The 16,386-nt window shown below is 33.2% G+C and overlaps 1 protein-coding gene across 2 annotated transcripts in view; it reads right to left on the minus strand.

Annotated features, from left to right (window-relative positions):
• Positions 1-1,797: 1,797 nt before the first annotated feature.
• LOC129805900 (uncharacterized) overlaps positions 1,798-16,386 on the minus strand; it is a 285,445-nt gene continuing 270,856 nt past the window's right edge. For both annotated transcript variants that reach the window (XM_055854140.1, XM_055854141.1), the window contains exons 4-6: positions 5,749-6,011; positions 2,306-2,441; positions 1,798-2,196 (exon numbers count right to left, since the gene is read on the minus strand). In XM_055854140.1, the coding sequence (XP_055710115.1) occupies positions 2,054-2,196; positions 2,306-2,441; positions 5,749-6,011 (542 nt within the window). In that variant the 3' untranslated portion in view covers positions 1,798-2,053. The remainder of the gene's footprint in view (positions 2,197-2,305; positions 2,442-5,748; positions 6,012-16,386) is intronic.

Genomic DNA, 16,386 nt, shown 5'->3' on the forward strand with positions numbered 1-16,386 from the left:
AGAATTTCAATTTTACTCAGTAGTGGAATTTTGTAATTTTTCTAGAGTTTTCATACGTGAGTACGAAACCTGCCAATACCAATCGAGCTTTTTTGTCGTATTACATGATTCGAAAATGCAATTCATTGTTTTTTTTATCAGTAAAATCCCTTTATTTAATGATATTATGCAAATATAGCTCGTCTGGGTTCATTTTTTTAATAAAATTCTGTCTTTTAAATTTTAAGAAATCTGAAACACGTGACAATGCCACGTGAGCTAAAATGGTAATCTCGTGTCTACAGAATCACATTTTCGAAAAAGCTCTCCTGAGATTCGAAAGCCATTTGTCATATGGCATTTCCAGAGTATTACAGAATTCCTACAGGGCATAATTGGGGAAATTATAACAGAAGGTGGAGAAAATTTATCTCAAGAACGTACCACTAGGGGGGATACCCTGTGACACAGCGGTGCATAGAACAGTGAGGTACATTAGGAAATTCTCTCGTATAGAAAACCTCTCAGATGCTTTAATCTTCTGGACTGGGCGAAACTTAAACTCAAAACTGTGACAGTTGAACCAGTAGGGAATTCTGTAATTTTAGTGGCATTGTCACACTTGAGTTCGAAACCTGACAATGCCAATCGAGCTTTCTTTGTCATATCATATCTCGAATATGTGAATCTCGAATATGTGACTTCTGACAATGTCACGTGAGCTGAAATGGCAATGTCACGGCTACGGAATCGCATTTTCGAAAAAGCTCTCGTAAGATTCGAACCCAATTTGTCATATGGCATTGTCAGGAGCGTTACAGAATTCCGCTCCAGGACTCTTATCGACCGAGTGCCAAATCAAAATGTCTGAGTTCGAAAATTCAATTCAATGATTTTTTTTAATGAAATCCCATTACTTGATGATTTTATGAAAATACAGTACGTCTTGGTTGATTTGTTTAACAACATTCATAGTCATTTTAATTGCCAGAAGTCTCAAATATGTGACTTCTGACAATACCACGTGAGCTGAAATGGCAATGTCACGGCTACAGAATCGCATTTTCGAAAAAGCTCTCCTAAGATTCGAACCCAATTTGTCATATGGCATTGCTAGAGCATTACAGAATTCCCCTCCTGAACATACATTAGTGTTTACGTTTACTGCTACCTCAGTTTTTTCTAGTTCAGTTTTTTTTTTTTAAATAGGGTGAAAATTTCCAAACGATAGCTGAATTTTGAAATAGAATATAAAATCCGTATTGAGAAATATTACTCGTATATTCGAAACGTAGAACCTGTAAATATGAGACCGATCGAAGATAGTTGACCTAACAGCAACATTTCAATAGCTGTTACTTACGAAATAATCACAGATAAATTCAAAATTGTTTAATTACAAGCAACTAGAGCTTTTGTATGTGTTTGAATAAAGTTAAAATAATTCTATAATTAGTTTTATTTCTGTGTAAAATATGTCAAAATAATTTTACACTCAATGTTATAAAATTCACCATCACTTACCTTTTTTTCCCATTTTCCCTCCCATACAATGTTGGTAGAAATTTTCACGTAAACAAATGAAAATTTATCGATATCATTGTATTATTACAATTTCAATATAGTTAAATATTGTAAAGAGGAAAATAAATCATTACAAAGGTTCTTTGGCAATAGATGTCGATATGTATCGTCTAAAATTACCTTCCTCTCTCCCAGGATAGTGTCCCCAATCATCCCTTTTTGGGGAGGCGTTGTGTCCAGCCTAGAGTTCTGCATAAATTCACCATTGAACTTTTTCTTCAAAAATTTTCTTCATTTTCTATTGTGATGTGGTGGCAATTCTTGTGGAAAATTCACTATTAAATTTCAAGAGGGCGGGTGTATATAATTTATGGATTTCACGTGGAATCTCACTGTAATTCAGAAGATACCGTGGCAGGAGACCTCTTCCTGGCTTCTGGGCAAATGGTAAATTTCTATCTCTCTTTCCACCTCATCCAAGCTACTCTCCCATCATTCTGGAGTACTTTTAGAAGTGGATGCGATGGGTATGTGTGAATACTGGGATGAGCTACCTGGTGGCAGAAGTGGCACCATTATCGCTGCCGGAGAACGATTGGAATGGACTGGTGCCGGCAGTTGTGAGAACTAGTGTCAGCAGGAATGTAACAAGTCTCAAGTGACTGTTCTCGAAAATCGAACCAGAATTGTTTGCTGAAATGGAAACATTCACCGTCACTCATGTTCTTTAGATGCTAGATTTGGGTTTTGTGGAAATGGGTATGGGGATGCTCTTCATAGCTTCAGGGCGTGTGCCACTCACCTTGAACACGATCAGCACGGGAATTGCTGGCGTAGACGGTTTCTCGCGACTCGAGGACCGGAGCTTTCTGCGGCTTATCACCTTCCACGCTCTCTTCGTTGCTACGCCAGTACACCGTCGCAATTGTCGCCAAACACTGCAATGACAGGGGGGAAAATGGAAGAGCTTCAGCATCTCCAGCATTTCTTCAAATTCCATTTAGAGATTTACAACCAAAGCGATATTCCAACTCTCAGATGCCACACAACTTTCATAATTTGAAGATTTCTTACAATTGCACACACCTTCGTATATACATTATTGCATTTTCTGTTAAAATCTTGAAACTTTGCAGCTTTGTGGTAATCTCTGTTACTTTACTAAAATGTTGATGTGGAAAAACGTGGAATTTTGTAAAATCACCAATGTAAAGCTTGGGAATGTTGACTTTAAAATCCCAGGTTTCACTTCATTTAAGAATGAATTAAGAATGTTAAAAGTTCATGTAGAACGTGCGACCGATTCGACAATTGTTAATATTGGGCTTAATTCTGAGACCAAGATCAAGATCAAAATTTCAAGCTGTCAAATTTTTCCAAGATCAAGATTTCATATTCTGACGCGAAGCATTAATGGAACTTAAAATGTTTTAGCTAAGAACCAAGATTTCAAGATTTTCCACACTTAACAAAACGTCACTTCTAACAAATAGAATTCTAAAAAAAATTCATCATATAAATTAGGAAAATTAGTTATAGGTTGTATTAAGTAATGAGAGGCCATAATCGGGATTAAAGAAAGTGTAAACAAAACTTGTGAGGTGTGATAAGCCTTGAAATATTTATGAAAGACATGATTCTTTTACAGATATTCTTAAGGTGTTATATTTCGATACGTACATCTAGATATGTTTACCATTTCGATTAAATTACAATATCAAACGCAGTTTTTTTCACAGCAATTTTTTTTGTATCATGTTTTATAGAAATATTCCTTATATGTAGAGATAAATTTCCGCATGAAACTCTTCAAATTGTTACTAACTTGAAAATTCCAAGCACCTCCGAGAGGTTCTTGGAATTATTTCAGGAAAACAAGAAATTTGACGTTTTGAAATCTTGAAATATTAGTTCCAGAATTGCAAATCTTTATTTCCACACGGTTTGTGTCTTGGATTTTAAGATTGCAAGACATTTGACATATTTGACATCTTGATCTTGATTTTTTGATTTCAGAATACTAAAATCTTCAATTTTTTATGATCTTGATCTTGGTCTCAGAATTGAGGCCATTATCTACAAAAACGTGAGATAGAAACATGGTGTTTTTAGCCTTTAAATGACGGGGTCCCGGTCAAAATTCCGAAAGCTAAAATCCCGAATGCCAAAATCCCGAATTCGTAAAAGTATCATAGCTACTCCCACGATTGCACAAATACATGCTGGGGGCAAAGAGAAATTTTCTGTATCTTGGAAAATGATTTTACACATTATCCTACATATAATTTCATCCCTTTAAGGATTTTGAACATTTGGGTTTTTGGCTTTCGGGATTTTGGCTACGTCCGGAATGACGTTGTAAGTACTATTACCTATGTACCAAAGGTTCCAAAGTATAGGGTGTTGTAAACGTTCATAAACGGTACTATTCAAATAATTTCCCGGGCTACTTCTAAGCCGGTATGGTTTTATTGTTACCCGGATCTTTGTCATCGTATCAATATGTTGGAGAGCCTAGACGATCAGTTCGGTCTAGGACGTCAGAGAAGAAGGACGTGTGAGCTTAAATCTCTCGGAAAAACCTAACAGGATACTAAAAGGTTTGGGGACTTTTTGTCCTAAGTGAGCCCATTCCCTCCCAATTCTTCTAATCTAATATATCCTGATCGATAACTTATAAGAGGGTTAAGGCCCAAAATTTGGCTTACACAGAAAAAAATATATTGTAAAAATGTTCGTAAATGTCTGTGAATTTCTATGTGGGAGTTACGAAATGCTCGTGAATCGTATAACCCACAAACAAGTTCGTAAAAGTTCGTACTTTTTTTACAAACATTGTTCTTAACATGATCATTTGACGAGCATTTTTTGTACCTTTACAAACATTTGTTCATAAATGTTCGTAAACACACAAAAATGTTCGTAAAATGTTGTCATTTGTTCGTAAATGTTTGTTTTCCTGTCGAATATTTTACGAACATTTACGAACAAATACCAAGAATTTAAGAACATTTTTTGTGTGTTTACGAACATTTACGAACAAATGTTTGTAAAAGTACAAAAAATGCTCGTCAAGTGCTCATGTGACGAACAATGTTTGTAAAAAAAAGTACGAACTTTTACGAACATGTTTGTGGGTTATACGATTCACGAGCATTTCGTAACTAACCATAGGCATCCACAAACATTGACGAACATTTTTACAAAATATTTTTTTCTTTGTAGCACTAAAGATTTAAGCCACACTGTTGCAAACTGAGGGCTTAAGATTATCGATTAGAGGTGTTTGTAAACATTTCTTTGATCCAATTCTTTACTGCCAAATTTTACAGGCTAATTATTCTCAAGGATCCATTTGGGTTCTTACAAAAATGGATGAGGTGCAAGGCTTAAGTGGACAGTTTGCGTCTAGTTTCTAGAATAGAATAAACCCCTATTAAAGTAAGCACAACTTACATTTACTAAAAAAATCCAAGAGTTTTTTACAAATTATATTTTTAAAAAATCATTAGCTGACTTTCTTTATTATTTATTCTTAAATATTTTAGTTATGCATTATGTTGGGGAGAGTCTGTATGTTTCAGACTCGGGTAGTTTGAGACGCGGTGAATTATTCTTTGATTATTTTAATAAATATGACAGAAACACTAATCAAATTATTTTAATAAAGTCTAGTGAGTATCCGCATTATACAAAATTTCAAGATAATTTTTGGAAATAGCCTTAAAGTCAAAACATAAAAAATGTGTTTCAAACATGCGGATTCACCCCTTTATCGCTTACGGCGTTATCACACTTGCACATTAAAATTTTAATGTGATTCACATTAATTGTCGCTTGTGAGCGTCCAAATATGTTATTTGTGTCTTTGAGTCACTTAATATTTGGGGTTTTTCTATTTATTGATAACGAAGTGGACTTTGCCTGCAAAAAAAAGTTTAAACTTACCTAAAGCATAAATATTTTTCACATTAAAAAATTAAAGAGAAAATCGCATTAATTTTTCGCAACAATGCTATAAATCAATTTATACCAAATTTTGCGGGCCAAGTCTACCTTTTTATCAACAAATAGATTAAATTTTGAATATAAAATGATTCAAACACACAAATTACACATGTGGACTCTTACCAGCGACAATTAATGTGAATCATATTAAAATTTTAATGTGCAAGTGTGATAACACAGTTACACAAACAATTTTCAAATTAAGTAAAACATTTTTTAAAATAAAATTCTCTTTACCTTGAGTTTCATGTCTCCTTTCTTGAAATGTTTTGCTCTCACGCGGAACTCTAGGCCTAGCGTTGACGTTTCTAGACCCTCTCTACCAGTAATGAGGGGAGGGTAGTTACGCAAGAAGGACGGTTCTGCATGTTCACCATTGATGAACCAGCTGAGATGAGTTGCAGGTTTTGACCTTCCCGAGGTACAATTTACCCTTACAACATCGCCTATCTGATATCTAGGTCTTCCACCTGTGATACGAGGTCCTTCTTCAGGTAGAGCTGCAACAGAAAGGAAATAATTTTGTTTAGAATAAAAATAAAATTAGAGCTAAGGAGAATTTGTCAATAAACTTTGAATGCAATATGTCCCTTCAAGGCACTTTCTTGTACAATTTTCTAGTGAATATGCAACTTATGCTTTGAATATAATAAAAAAATTCAATTTTCTCCCATCAGTTTTGTATTTTATTCTCAGTACACAGCCAGACGACGATGATATTGTATGTAAATATATTATACATTGAGGAAGAAAATTCTGAGAAATCATTCGTAAGATTACCCCTCATATCCTCCCCAACTGGCTTTAGCCACAAAACCCGTGATATGAGCAGTCGAAAAGTCCTCCACCATCCTTCACAGTATTCTTTGGTAAGGTTGAATTCACATTCTTATCTACCCTGAGATATGTTCATAGCGTGTAGGATGGAAAAAGAAAAAGAAAAAACGGAAATCTAGAGAAGCATTTCTTTGCAAGAGAAGTATGTGGCAATTGTGCTTTTCGGTAGAAGCAAATAAAATTTCAAAAATTATTTAATTTTTCCTTTCTTCTCATAATATATGAAAGTGCTTTGGCGTCCTCATTTTTGCATACTGGAAAACAACTTTTTCGTGGGCTAAAGGAAGGCACAAAAGACCCTCAAAATGAGAATAAAAAGCACCAAGAAAATTTCACCATAATACAATGGAACAAACATATTCAAAAAGAAAATTATTCAGTGGTTTTGTTGAACAGAGAAAAATCATCCATTGTCGATGGTGCAAAGTTGATATACATAGACTTTTTACCATATGTTGGTGAAACGAATAAAAAATCTATAAAGAGCATGATGTAATTCTATTTACAACAAAAGAACCTTTGCAAAAACGATTTTTATTCTTCATAAGAGTCAAACATTTATTCATATTAACAATTTACTTCAAAATAGCCCATGTGTATATCAGAAATTTGTCGATACTGTTTATAATAAAACAGGAAGCGAGTTAATTAAATATTTTCATTTTAATTCCCCTGACAACAAGGAATTCCAATAGAAAATTGGAGATTAGAAATTAGAAAACTAGAAATCACAAATTAAAAAAAAGACCAATAGAATGATATCAAATATTTTCACTGAGTTCTGAACACTATGTGTGGTATTTCTTTTTGAAAAATGTGTTTTAATAAAAAAATCCAAGCATGAAAAGCCAATGTTGAAAACTATTTCAAACACTATTTAGGAATTTGTCCAAGATATTTAAATAAATAAATAGGTATCGACAGTATTCATTCATTTCAATAATTTTCAACCGCTTACACTGTCGGCCATAAGTTTCTTTACAAACCTGTGTTTGAGAAACCAGGTAGAAAAAATGATATAAAATTAACTTTTTAAAATGTTTCTTTTTGCAAATGAATTGCTTGTAATCCATAGATATTATTCCGGTGACAGCCAAAATCCCGAAAGCCAAAATCCCGAACGCCAAAATCACAAAAAGGCCAAAATCCCGAAAGCTAAAATCCCGAATTTTTAAAATCCTGAAAGAGATGAAATTATATGGAGGAAGATGTTGAGAATAATTTCCCAAGACACAGAAGATTTCCCTTTGCCTCCAACAAACTCGAGTGCAATCGTGGGAGTAACTATGACACTTTTAAGAATTCGGGATTTTGGCTTACGGAATTTTGGCCCATTCAGGATTATGGCTTTCGGGATTTAGGCTTTCGGGATTTTGGCTTTCTGGATTTTGGCTTTCGGGATTTTAACCGGGACCCATGTTTTTTTTTTTATTATTTTGAAGTCACGTCAATTGAGAGACAAAGGGTGGTACATTTCTAAAGTTTGCAATGGTCAAATGGTGCTAGATCCTCAACTAATTTATGATGATTTTTTCAAGTATATGGCAGTAGCGACATATGTAGTTTACACAGATAAATAAAGTCATGTTTTTGTTTTGAAGGATAGTCATCTGTCAATAATATCCAATCACAATATCTTGTTTTTTTGTTTTGAACACAGATAAATAAAGTCATGTTTTTGTTTTGAAGGATAGTCATCTGTCAATAATATCCAATCACAATATCAATAGATAATGCAACTCAAAATATATTTTATTAACAAAAAAGATAATAAGTTTTATGCCAAAAAAAAACAGAATTTGCGGGAAGTGGTAATTCAGGGCTTTAAACTGAAAAAAAAAATCAAATAAAGCACATTATAGAGCTATAGAGACCTATAGAGAATGTGCAACATCGAGAACCACCTGTGAAAATCGGTTAAATATTTATAAATAGTGATTTCGATACAGAGGACAAAAACCGAAAGCAATTTATGGGGCCAATCTGCAAGCATTACTGGATGAAGTTTAGTTTTTTCAGATTAGTTTTTCGGTGTATATGACTCGAAATTGCATTTTTAAGCGTTTACATGAATAAGGAAAAATCAAAATATTGAAAAATCAGTGCTACATGGCTTAACTGAAAATCAAACAAAAATTCAAAAACAAACTTCCGAAATTTTGCTTTTTTGCTATGAAAAAATTTCCAGCATTAAATTGGTACAGGCGATGAGCAATAGTTACGCTCCGAAATTTTTAGAGGAAAACGATGCTTATGTTTGGTAGGATATACAATGCAAGCTGCTGAAACTGTTAATGCACATTGCTACGATAACAACCAACTAATTTTAACCACAAATTGCTTGAATAATGGTTGGAATAGGTCAAGAGGGGCGACCGAGTGATATTAGAATACAACAGCGCTAATGGCATTTAACTCCTATGGCCCAGATTAACATTAGAACGCAGATTTGGGATATACTACCACCCCAGCTGTATTCTCAAGACATGGCTATGAATTCTGAGATGCGTGAGTTATTCATGTGAGAAATTCACGGTTTTTAGATTGCCTTTTGTAACCGTTTTGTGAAGCTTTCGTACAAAGCGTCATGTGAAACACTCACAAAACCTAAGAATTAACATGAAAGCTTTTGCGAAAGCACTCACAAACTCCTTACAAAAGGAGATCTCAGAGCGGTGAAAATATCACGTTCAGAATTAACCTCTTGACCTCTTCCGATTATCACCTGTTCCGATCGATGGTGCATAGCACTCTTGAGCTGTACTTGGCCAATTTCGAAGAAATGCGAAATTGGGATGATAAGGCTTCGGTCCAAAGACACCTCACTTTATCGATATGATGTCCATGTTTTGCCAGAGAGATGGCAAAAATGTGTGCAAAAATCAAGGACCGATGATTTAAATTAAATAAACCATTTTTTGTATTTCTCTAGAAATTTCCCGTCTTTCACTGAACAAAAATAATTCATAAATTAGTTGAGGAACTACGTAAAAGTCACGATAAATAATAATAAAGTAATGTATTTTTTTAGTTTATAATTTAGGTTAAAATGGTAAGTTAGAGGAAGTTAAATGGTGGATAATCGTTCAAAGATACTGCCGGAAGTAATCTGCTTCGTCAATTGTTTAATTTTATGGAAAATCGTAAGAGGATATACTGAGACTAAAAATTTTGGATCAAAGATTAAAAGTTCTTTTCATAAGATTTCTTTACGTGATCTTTTAGAACCAAATATTATAGGCAAAATATTTTGGAGAATCAGCCTGAGTTTATTCGGGCCTTGCCTTAAATAGACAAATTATATTGAAAGGGATGGGAAAGCGTCCCAGGTATTACTAAATACTCTAACTCATGATTTAGACGCTATACCTCAAAAGTACTTATATTATATTATAAAAGTTTTTTATTGGATTAATTCATGAGGAAAAGACTGGTGCTCACGACTTCAAGGAAGGACATCGCAGAGTTTTTCCCACTAAGCAAATTTCTTCTCAAGTTTACCGGTTCATAACCGATTTAAACCAATTTATGAATCACTCTAAACATCGCCCAAAATAGCTTTGGAAATTAAAAATGCCGAGAGTTCTGATTTTCATTACATAAAAATCCTTTAAATACAAAAAAAAGGTTGTCTCTCAACCCTCAATTAATTCACAATTTTATATACTTTAATGTAAAATAATCCTGTACTTTATGTAAGCAATTACATAAAGGCAAAAATTGAAATCTCATCAGCTAAAATGGTTCATAATTTGCTGAAATTAAAGATGTATAAAATCATTCAAAATTCTAGAAAGAGGAGTGGCCTTAAAATATTAACAAAGAATTTTAAATTTACGCAAGATCAAAAAATATAAAAAGGAATATTTTCTAATCTTCCGATGAATATTAATAGTAATTTCCTTGGAATAAGAACCATGAGTTAACAATTCCTAGTAATTAAAGAACCCCTGCAATTTGTCTTGAAATTCAACTCATGATTGAGTGAAATCATGAAAGTCCAGAAGGTCAAGCTACAAACACACCCAAATGAGTCATAATGTAATTCATTGCATAAATCAGCCCAGAATTTCCCATGAACCCTAATTGCAACTTTTAAGTTAAACAAAAAACATTTTACCCAGAGTTTGTCGATATGAGCTTCTTGAGTTTCTTTTTGGGTGGTTTATGATGAAAGTTGCAGGAGCAAGAGATACCCTCGTAACTTATTCAAAACGGACAAGTATTTGTCCACGAGAAGGATATTTGCTTAGGGAAGTGAACGTCTGAATTTGGCCTAATTGTGTCCCTCCAAAAACGTGCTGCTATCATAAATTGTGCTTCTACTTCTTCACCAGGATCCTCGCAAGTTCCAAGACCGGAAACTAAAATGTCACAAATACACTATCGAAGCGTCTTTTCATGGGGATTTTCATGCGAAAAGGGAGAGGGAGACTGCCTTGATAAATTCAGAAAATGTGCTGAATTTGCACTTTTTCATACCCGCACCTATACCAAAAGGGAAAAATTTTGCCTCGTAGAAGAGATTATATGAGAAAATTGGGAAATAAATGATTTTTCCTATAAAAATTGATAGAAAATATCATAGGAAGGCGCAAAAACAGCGACGGAGCACATCATCTTCAATGTGTGGAGATTTATAGAGACATGAAATGAGGAAGAATGCGAAAAATTGGCCAAAATTCACTTTATGATAATTCAATCAACATTTTAAAGGGTTGCATGACTTTTTTCGAACTGAGTTATAAGACGATAAAAAACTATTTTGTTGAAGATAAGTAGAAACTGATCAGTGAAAATAAAAAAAAAATGATCAGTAAAATCAGGGGGCCAATTCTGACCGTATCTAGTCAGACTACATATATGTAGTCTGACTACATAGCTGTACATGTACACTGCTGGTGAATGTGTGTGAGTGTAGTCGAGACACATTTTTCAGTATTGCCGTATCCCTATCTAGTCTCTGGGATTCGTTAAGTTGGTTAACGAATTGAAAACGCGACAACCCCTGACTAGATAGGAGACTACATAGCCAAAAGCTATCTAGGCACCTCTCGGACATGCCTAGATGGCAAAAATTTCTCTGTAATTGACCAAAAATGTCTTTAATATAGTTGAAGATATTCCGTAAATGTAAAAATGCTAAATAATTAAAGTTATATGAAATGTATGCACAAATTCCACATATTTTAAATTGCATTTTTTGTATGCAAAAGTCCACTCAAAATTAGAATATTTCTTTACATTTAACGTTTGAAAGCTTAGAATCGCTGTTATTTGGATTCAAAATTTCTTTTCTAAGGTTAATTTTTTATGGATGTATGGTTGCCTATTTAAAAATGTGCCACCCTTAAATTTTATTGCTCGAATTCAAAGAGGGAGCAAGAATATTCTCATTTCTTTGAAAGAGAAGATTAAATTAAATTAAAAAAAAGAGATATAAAATATTTTGATGTATTAACTTGTTCATTTTCCTCTTTAGAAGATATAAACATTTAAAGACTTGAGGTCTCGTGTTCACTAATCAAGATAATTAGTGAAAATAAAGAATTATAAAGATGTATAAATATAAAAAATAGTTTTTAATCCACGAGGTTTGTTAAAAAAAGACTTAAAAATTCTGCAAGCTACGTACATTTTGTCTGAAGTACTCTTACATTCCTAACACAAAAATTAGTAGAACTCTTTAATATCTCTTTAGAATATTATAACAATATTCTTGTTGTCTTTCAGAAGCATTATATCATATTAAACAATAAACAATAAATAATGATAGAGTATTTAACAAAAAAAAAGCTTTTCTTATGAACGATGCCCAATTTTAATACTCCCTCCGTCCCGAAAAAACTCATACTTTTGCTAATACATTTTATGTGAAAGAATGTACGACATTTTTGGGACAGAGGGAGTATTAATTTTCTCATGCAAATATAATTTATAAATAAAGTATAGATAAAGTTCAATCACTAATACTCAAATTTGCAATTAATTGAAAATTGTGATTTTCCAATAAATAATACAAATGAAATTAGAAAAATTATTTCTAACTTGAGAGTTTTTTAATCCAAATAATATGGTTTTAGTAAAAGCTATAAAAAGAATGCATAAATAACTATATTAAGCCTTAATGTTGCTTTCAAATTTCAAATTGAAAAGTTTCTAAAGGAAAAATCCTTTAGAAATAACAATTTGTCTTTTAAAGTTGTTAAAAAAGAAAGATATAAGAAATTATAATAGAATTTTAATAATTTTTCTCCTTGTCTTTCTCAATACCCGCAAGCTTCTAAGCTTTAATGCCTAAATTTCCCTATGTGCAGTGCAAGCATATTAAATTAACAGTAATTAAATAGTCCTATCCCATAAAAATTAATTCACATCTCATTACGAATTATCGTAAACCGCATTTTTGTTAACTCTAAAAGAGTTTTATTAAAAAAAACCCGTCAATTTATTATCAAAATGTCATAAAACTTTTTTTGAAAATAATGCAGAATTTTATCGTTTTCTATTACCCGTTAACTACCCCAAGGCCTTCATTTAACTGTTTTACCACGTTCTTGTACGAGGATCAAACTCTATTTGCTGTAAATAAATTTAAATTTAATTGAAACCGTTTTTGACTTATCAATTACCGTTTTATTTTTCCTCTTGATATTTTTAGGATTTTTTTATAACGATTATAGCCAGAAATTAAATTATTTATCATCAAATACTACAACTATTTTGCATGAAATAAAGGAATTATTTTTATTTCAATTTTACTTCTTTTTTAAATGAAGAAAATGGGTAATTTAATGCACCCACAATATTAATGCACCCACCCACAATATTAATGCACCCATTCTCAAAAAAATATGCAATTTGAATTCAAATATTTACCGCGAAAATAAATAGCGATTTTCAGTCTCAATCAGTGTGTCTCCACTGAATTTCGTCAATTGCGGTAGATGTCTCAGTCACCGCCGTGTTTTCGTTGTTGACTAAATGAAAAATAGCAGCTCCGCAAAAGACAGTTTTGTGCAGTTTAATCGCGGAAAAACCTATTAATTCGATTAGAATCTGTAAAATATATTTCAATAAGGTATCATCTTTTTTCCAAAGTGTTTTAGTGTCTGTATTCGTAGGTAGTAAAATGTGAAGTGACAAAAGCTCGGCATCCTGTGGCTCACACACACAGAGACATTTCAACGAAGCTCTGTAGTCTCTTACTACATAGCAAATAAACTTCAGAATTGGCCCCCAGGAGGGATAATATTTTGTAAAATAAAATAAACAAATAAATAAGTAGGGGGAGGTGGGGTACCTTTGAAAGTGGGGCACTTTTGAAAGTGTGATTTTTCTCCTATGTTTAAGTCGAACTGAGCCATATCATAATATAATTTAGCTTCTCAATCTGTTTGTGCAGTTGAATTATACCACGATAAGGCTAAATTTTATTTTAAAATTGGTGAAAAATCGTAATTTCAAAGATGCCCCACTTTCAAAAGTGCCGCACTTCTTCCTAACCCTGTAACCGCTTTATCAATATTGTATACATTCTGCAATGGTTGTATAAAGAAGCTCTCAGATTAACTTACAAATGAATTTGAAATAAAAAATTTAATCAAGCAATTTAATTCGCAGCTATTTAAAATTATTTTTTTGTACTAATTAGGTTAATTTTTTAACTGATTTTTTCATAATTTGTTTTTTAATTTAATTTTTTAGAATGAATCTTTGTATAAGTCTGTAAATTATTGTAGGGAGAACTGGGGCTGCTTTTTTTGAATACTTCTATGAATCTTATCCTTACCATAAATTGTTTTACAGAGCTTAATTGCATTGTATTAAATCCCAGTTTCTTTTAAAAATATGTGGATAATCGTGTATCAGTATTCCACAGCTCAAAGTAGCCCTAGCTCCCCTACGTCAATAGTTCTTAAACGTGTTAGAAATGTCATAGTAACTCATTTTACACAGATTGTCATTTTTCATAAATTTCTGATCAAATTAATTTTTCGTCATGCCCAATTGCGCAATTTGCAATTTGATGTTTTTCTTTCCATTGGTTTCTTTTTTCATCAATATTCCGAGATGGCGCCACAAGGGGTGACTGGGTTTCGTGCGCTACAAGGAAGAACATTTATTTCCGTCACACCAGCAGAGTTGGAAAAAGTGGCTTGAGGAAGACTTATATAAGACGATATATAGCCTTAAAGCGACTGTCTCTGACTCACTTGTGCCAAAATAGGAGAGTGTGAAAGTGTTGTGATACAGCACCTCCGCCTTAAAACACTCATAGTGGATGACAGGGAAACCCCGTTGGAATTTAGGAGGGAATGAGAACAGAGATACCCTATGTATATGTTCTAAAGAGGGAGATTTCACATGAAAGATATGAAAAGATAAAAGCCAGAGCAATAGAATTATATTTCACGGGCGTAATCTTAACAAACGGCAACTGTTTATATTCTAAAACTACACTAAAAGGGATTCACGCAGTCTTTCAACTTTGTTCAACCCCTGGGTGCCCTTTTTGCACCAAAACCCACCCAATATACCAAGGAGTGGATTTCAAAAAGAACTTCTCGCAAAGATATAATATCATTTGACATTTTCCACGGTGGGGTGATCGCATAGCTGTGGAAAATTCCTCCTTAATACAGAGCAACAATTCAATTTATAATATCCCGCACTTATGCGAGGGTGGCAATTTCATGAAAATGCTTCACAGTCTTGGTGGAAGTGTATCAACTCGTCAAATGTTTATCTTCAGTGCGTCGACTGAATCCAAGGGGTCGTACACTAATAAACTTGCACCCCAAATGCATACAAATTCAACTGAATGAATCATGTTGTTCAGATCGGAATAAAGATTATTGTTGATGGTTAACCACTAAACGAAGAACTCAATGTTATTGCTTTTTGATAAATTGTATCCGATACAAAGAACTGATAGTCAAACATCTAAATCACATGTGAATGGTTGAGTTTCTATAAATTTAAGACCAAATGCAAGGCATTCAAAAAATAATTAGATAGGGTGAGTGTGCCAAATTTCGGTAAAGTTGCATATAAGCACCGAAGTCCTAAGTTTGAAATGCAATATTTTTAATTCAAATTGATATTTTTTGTTACTTCCTTTTCGGGAGGTTTGTGTGGTACCTTGAAAACTAGTTTATCATCTTTGTTTTCTTTAAATCCCTTTCTAAAATATTGAAAAATTAATAAAAATATGGACATTGCTTTGGGTAGTATTCCGGCCACTTTGAGTGAAATACCGGCCACCTTTTTTCTGACCACCTTTTGTGACGAAACGAATAGAAAATTTCAAAACGTCAAACGGAACGAGTTTAATACGTTTATATGATCCACGAGCCCTGAGATCTTCCATGTAATTTGTCTGAAGACCTGAAGAGTAGCATCTCAAATTTACACGCAGATTCCCGTAGCAATTTGCCCTTCCTGAACTCTTCCAAGGCCTTTTTCACATCATCTTTTTCATAGAAGCGATGGTTTTTTTTCTCTGGACATTGTAGAACTCAAAAATTGAAGAAAAAAAAACATAAAATGAATAAGAAATTTAGGAAAGCAAAAGATGTTGCCGGAATAGGCAACACTACCTCACCGGAGAGACGCTCACAAAATACATACTTTTTTTATGCGAAATACAGGATCCAGCTGGGAAATTTCACCCGAAATTTAAAGATTGATTCATTATTAACATAAACAGAAACAATCTTTAATGAAAACTAATCAATTTTCACGAAAAAAAAACCGAAGGAAAACCTTCTGCACTTCACCACAAATCACAAGACTGCTAGAAACACAATCGATCTGTCACATTTTTTGTAAAACTCTTTCCATACTGAGTTTTTACAACGCAATTCAAATTCAAATTATACCTAAAATTTAACAGTCTTTGTGTTAATACATCCTAAAATGAATAAATATTTAAAAGCAAAATGAATTCATTGACTTGTAGTAACCCGACTTTGAGGGTTACTTTCAATGACAATTTCATCATCCTAAGATTTTTCTAGAAATATAAGTTCCAGA

The sequence above is a fragment of the Phlebotomus papatasi genome, chromosome 3, assembly GCF_024763615.1.
Source record: "Phlebotomus papatasi isolate M1 chromosome 3, Ppap_2.1, whole genome shotgun sequence".
Taxonomy (NCBI): Eukaryota; Metazoa; Arthropoda; class Insecta; order Diptera; family Psychodidae; genus Phlebotomus; species Phlebotomus papatasi.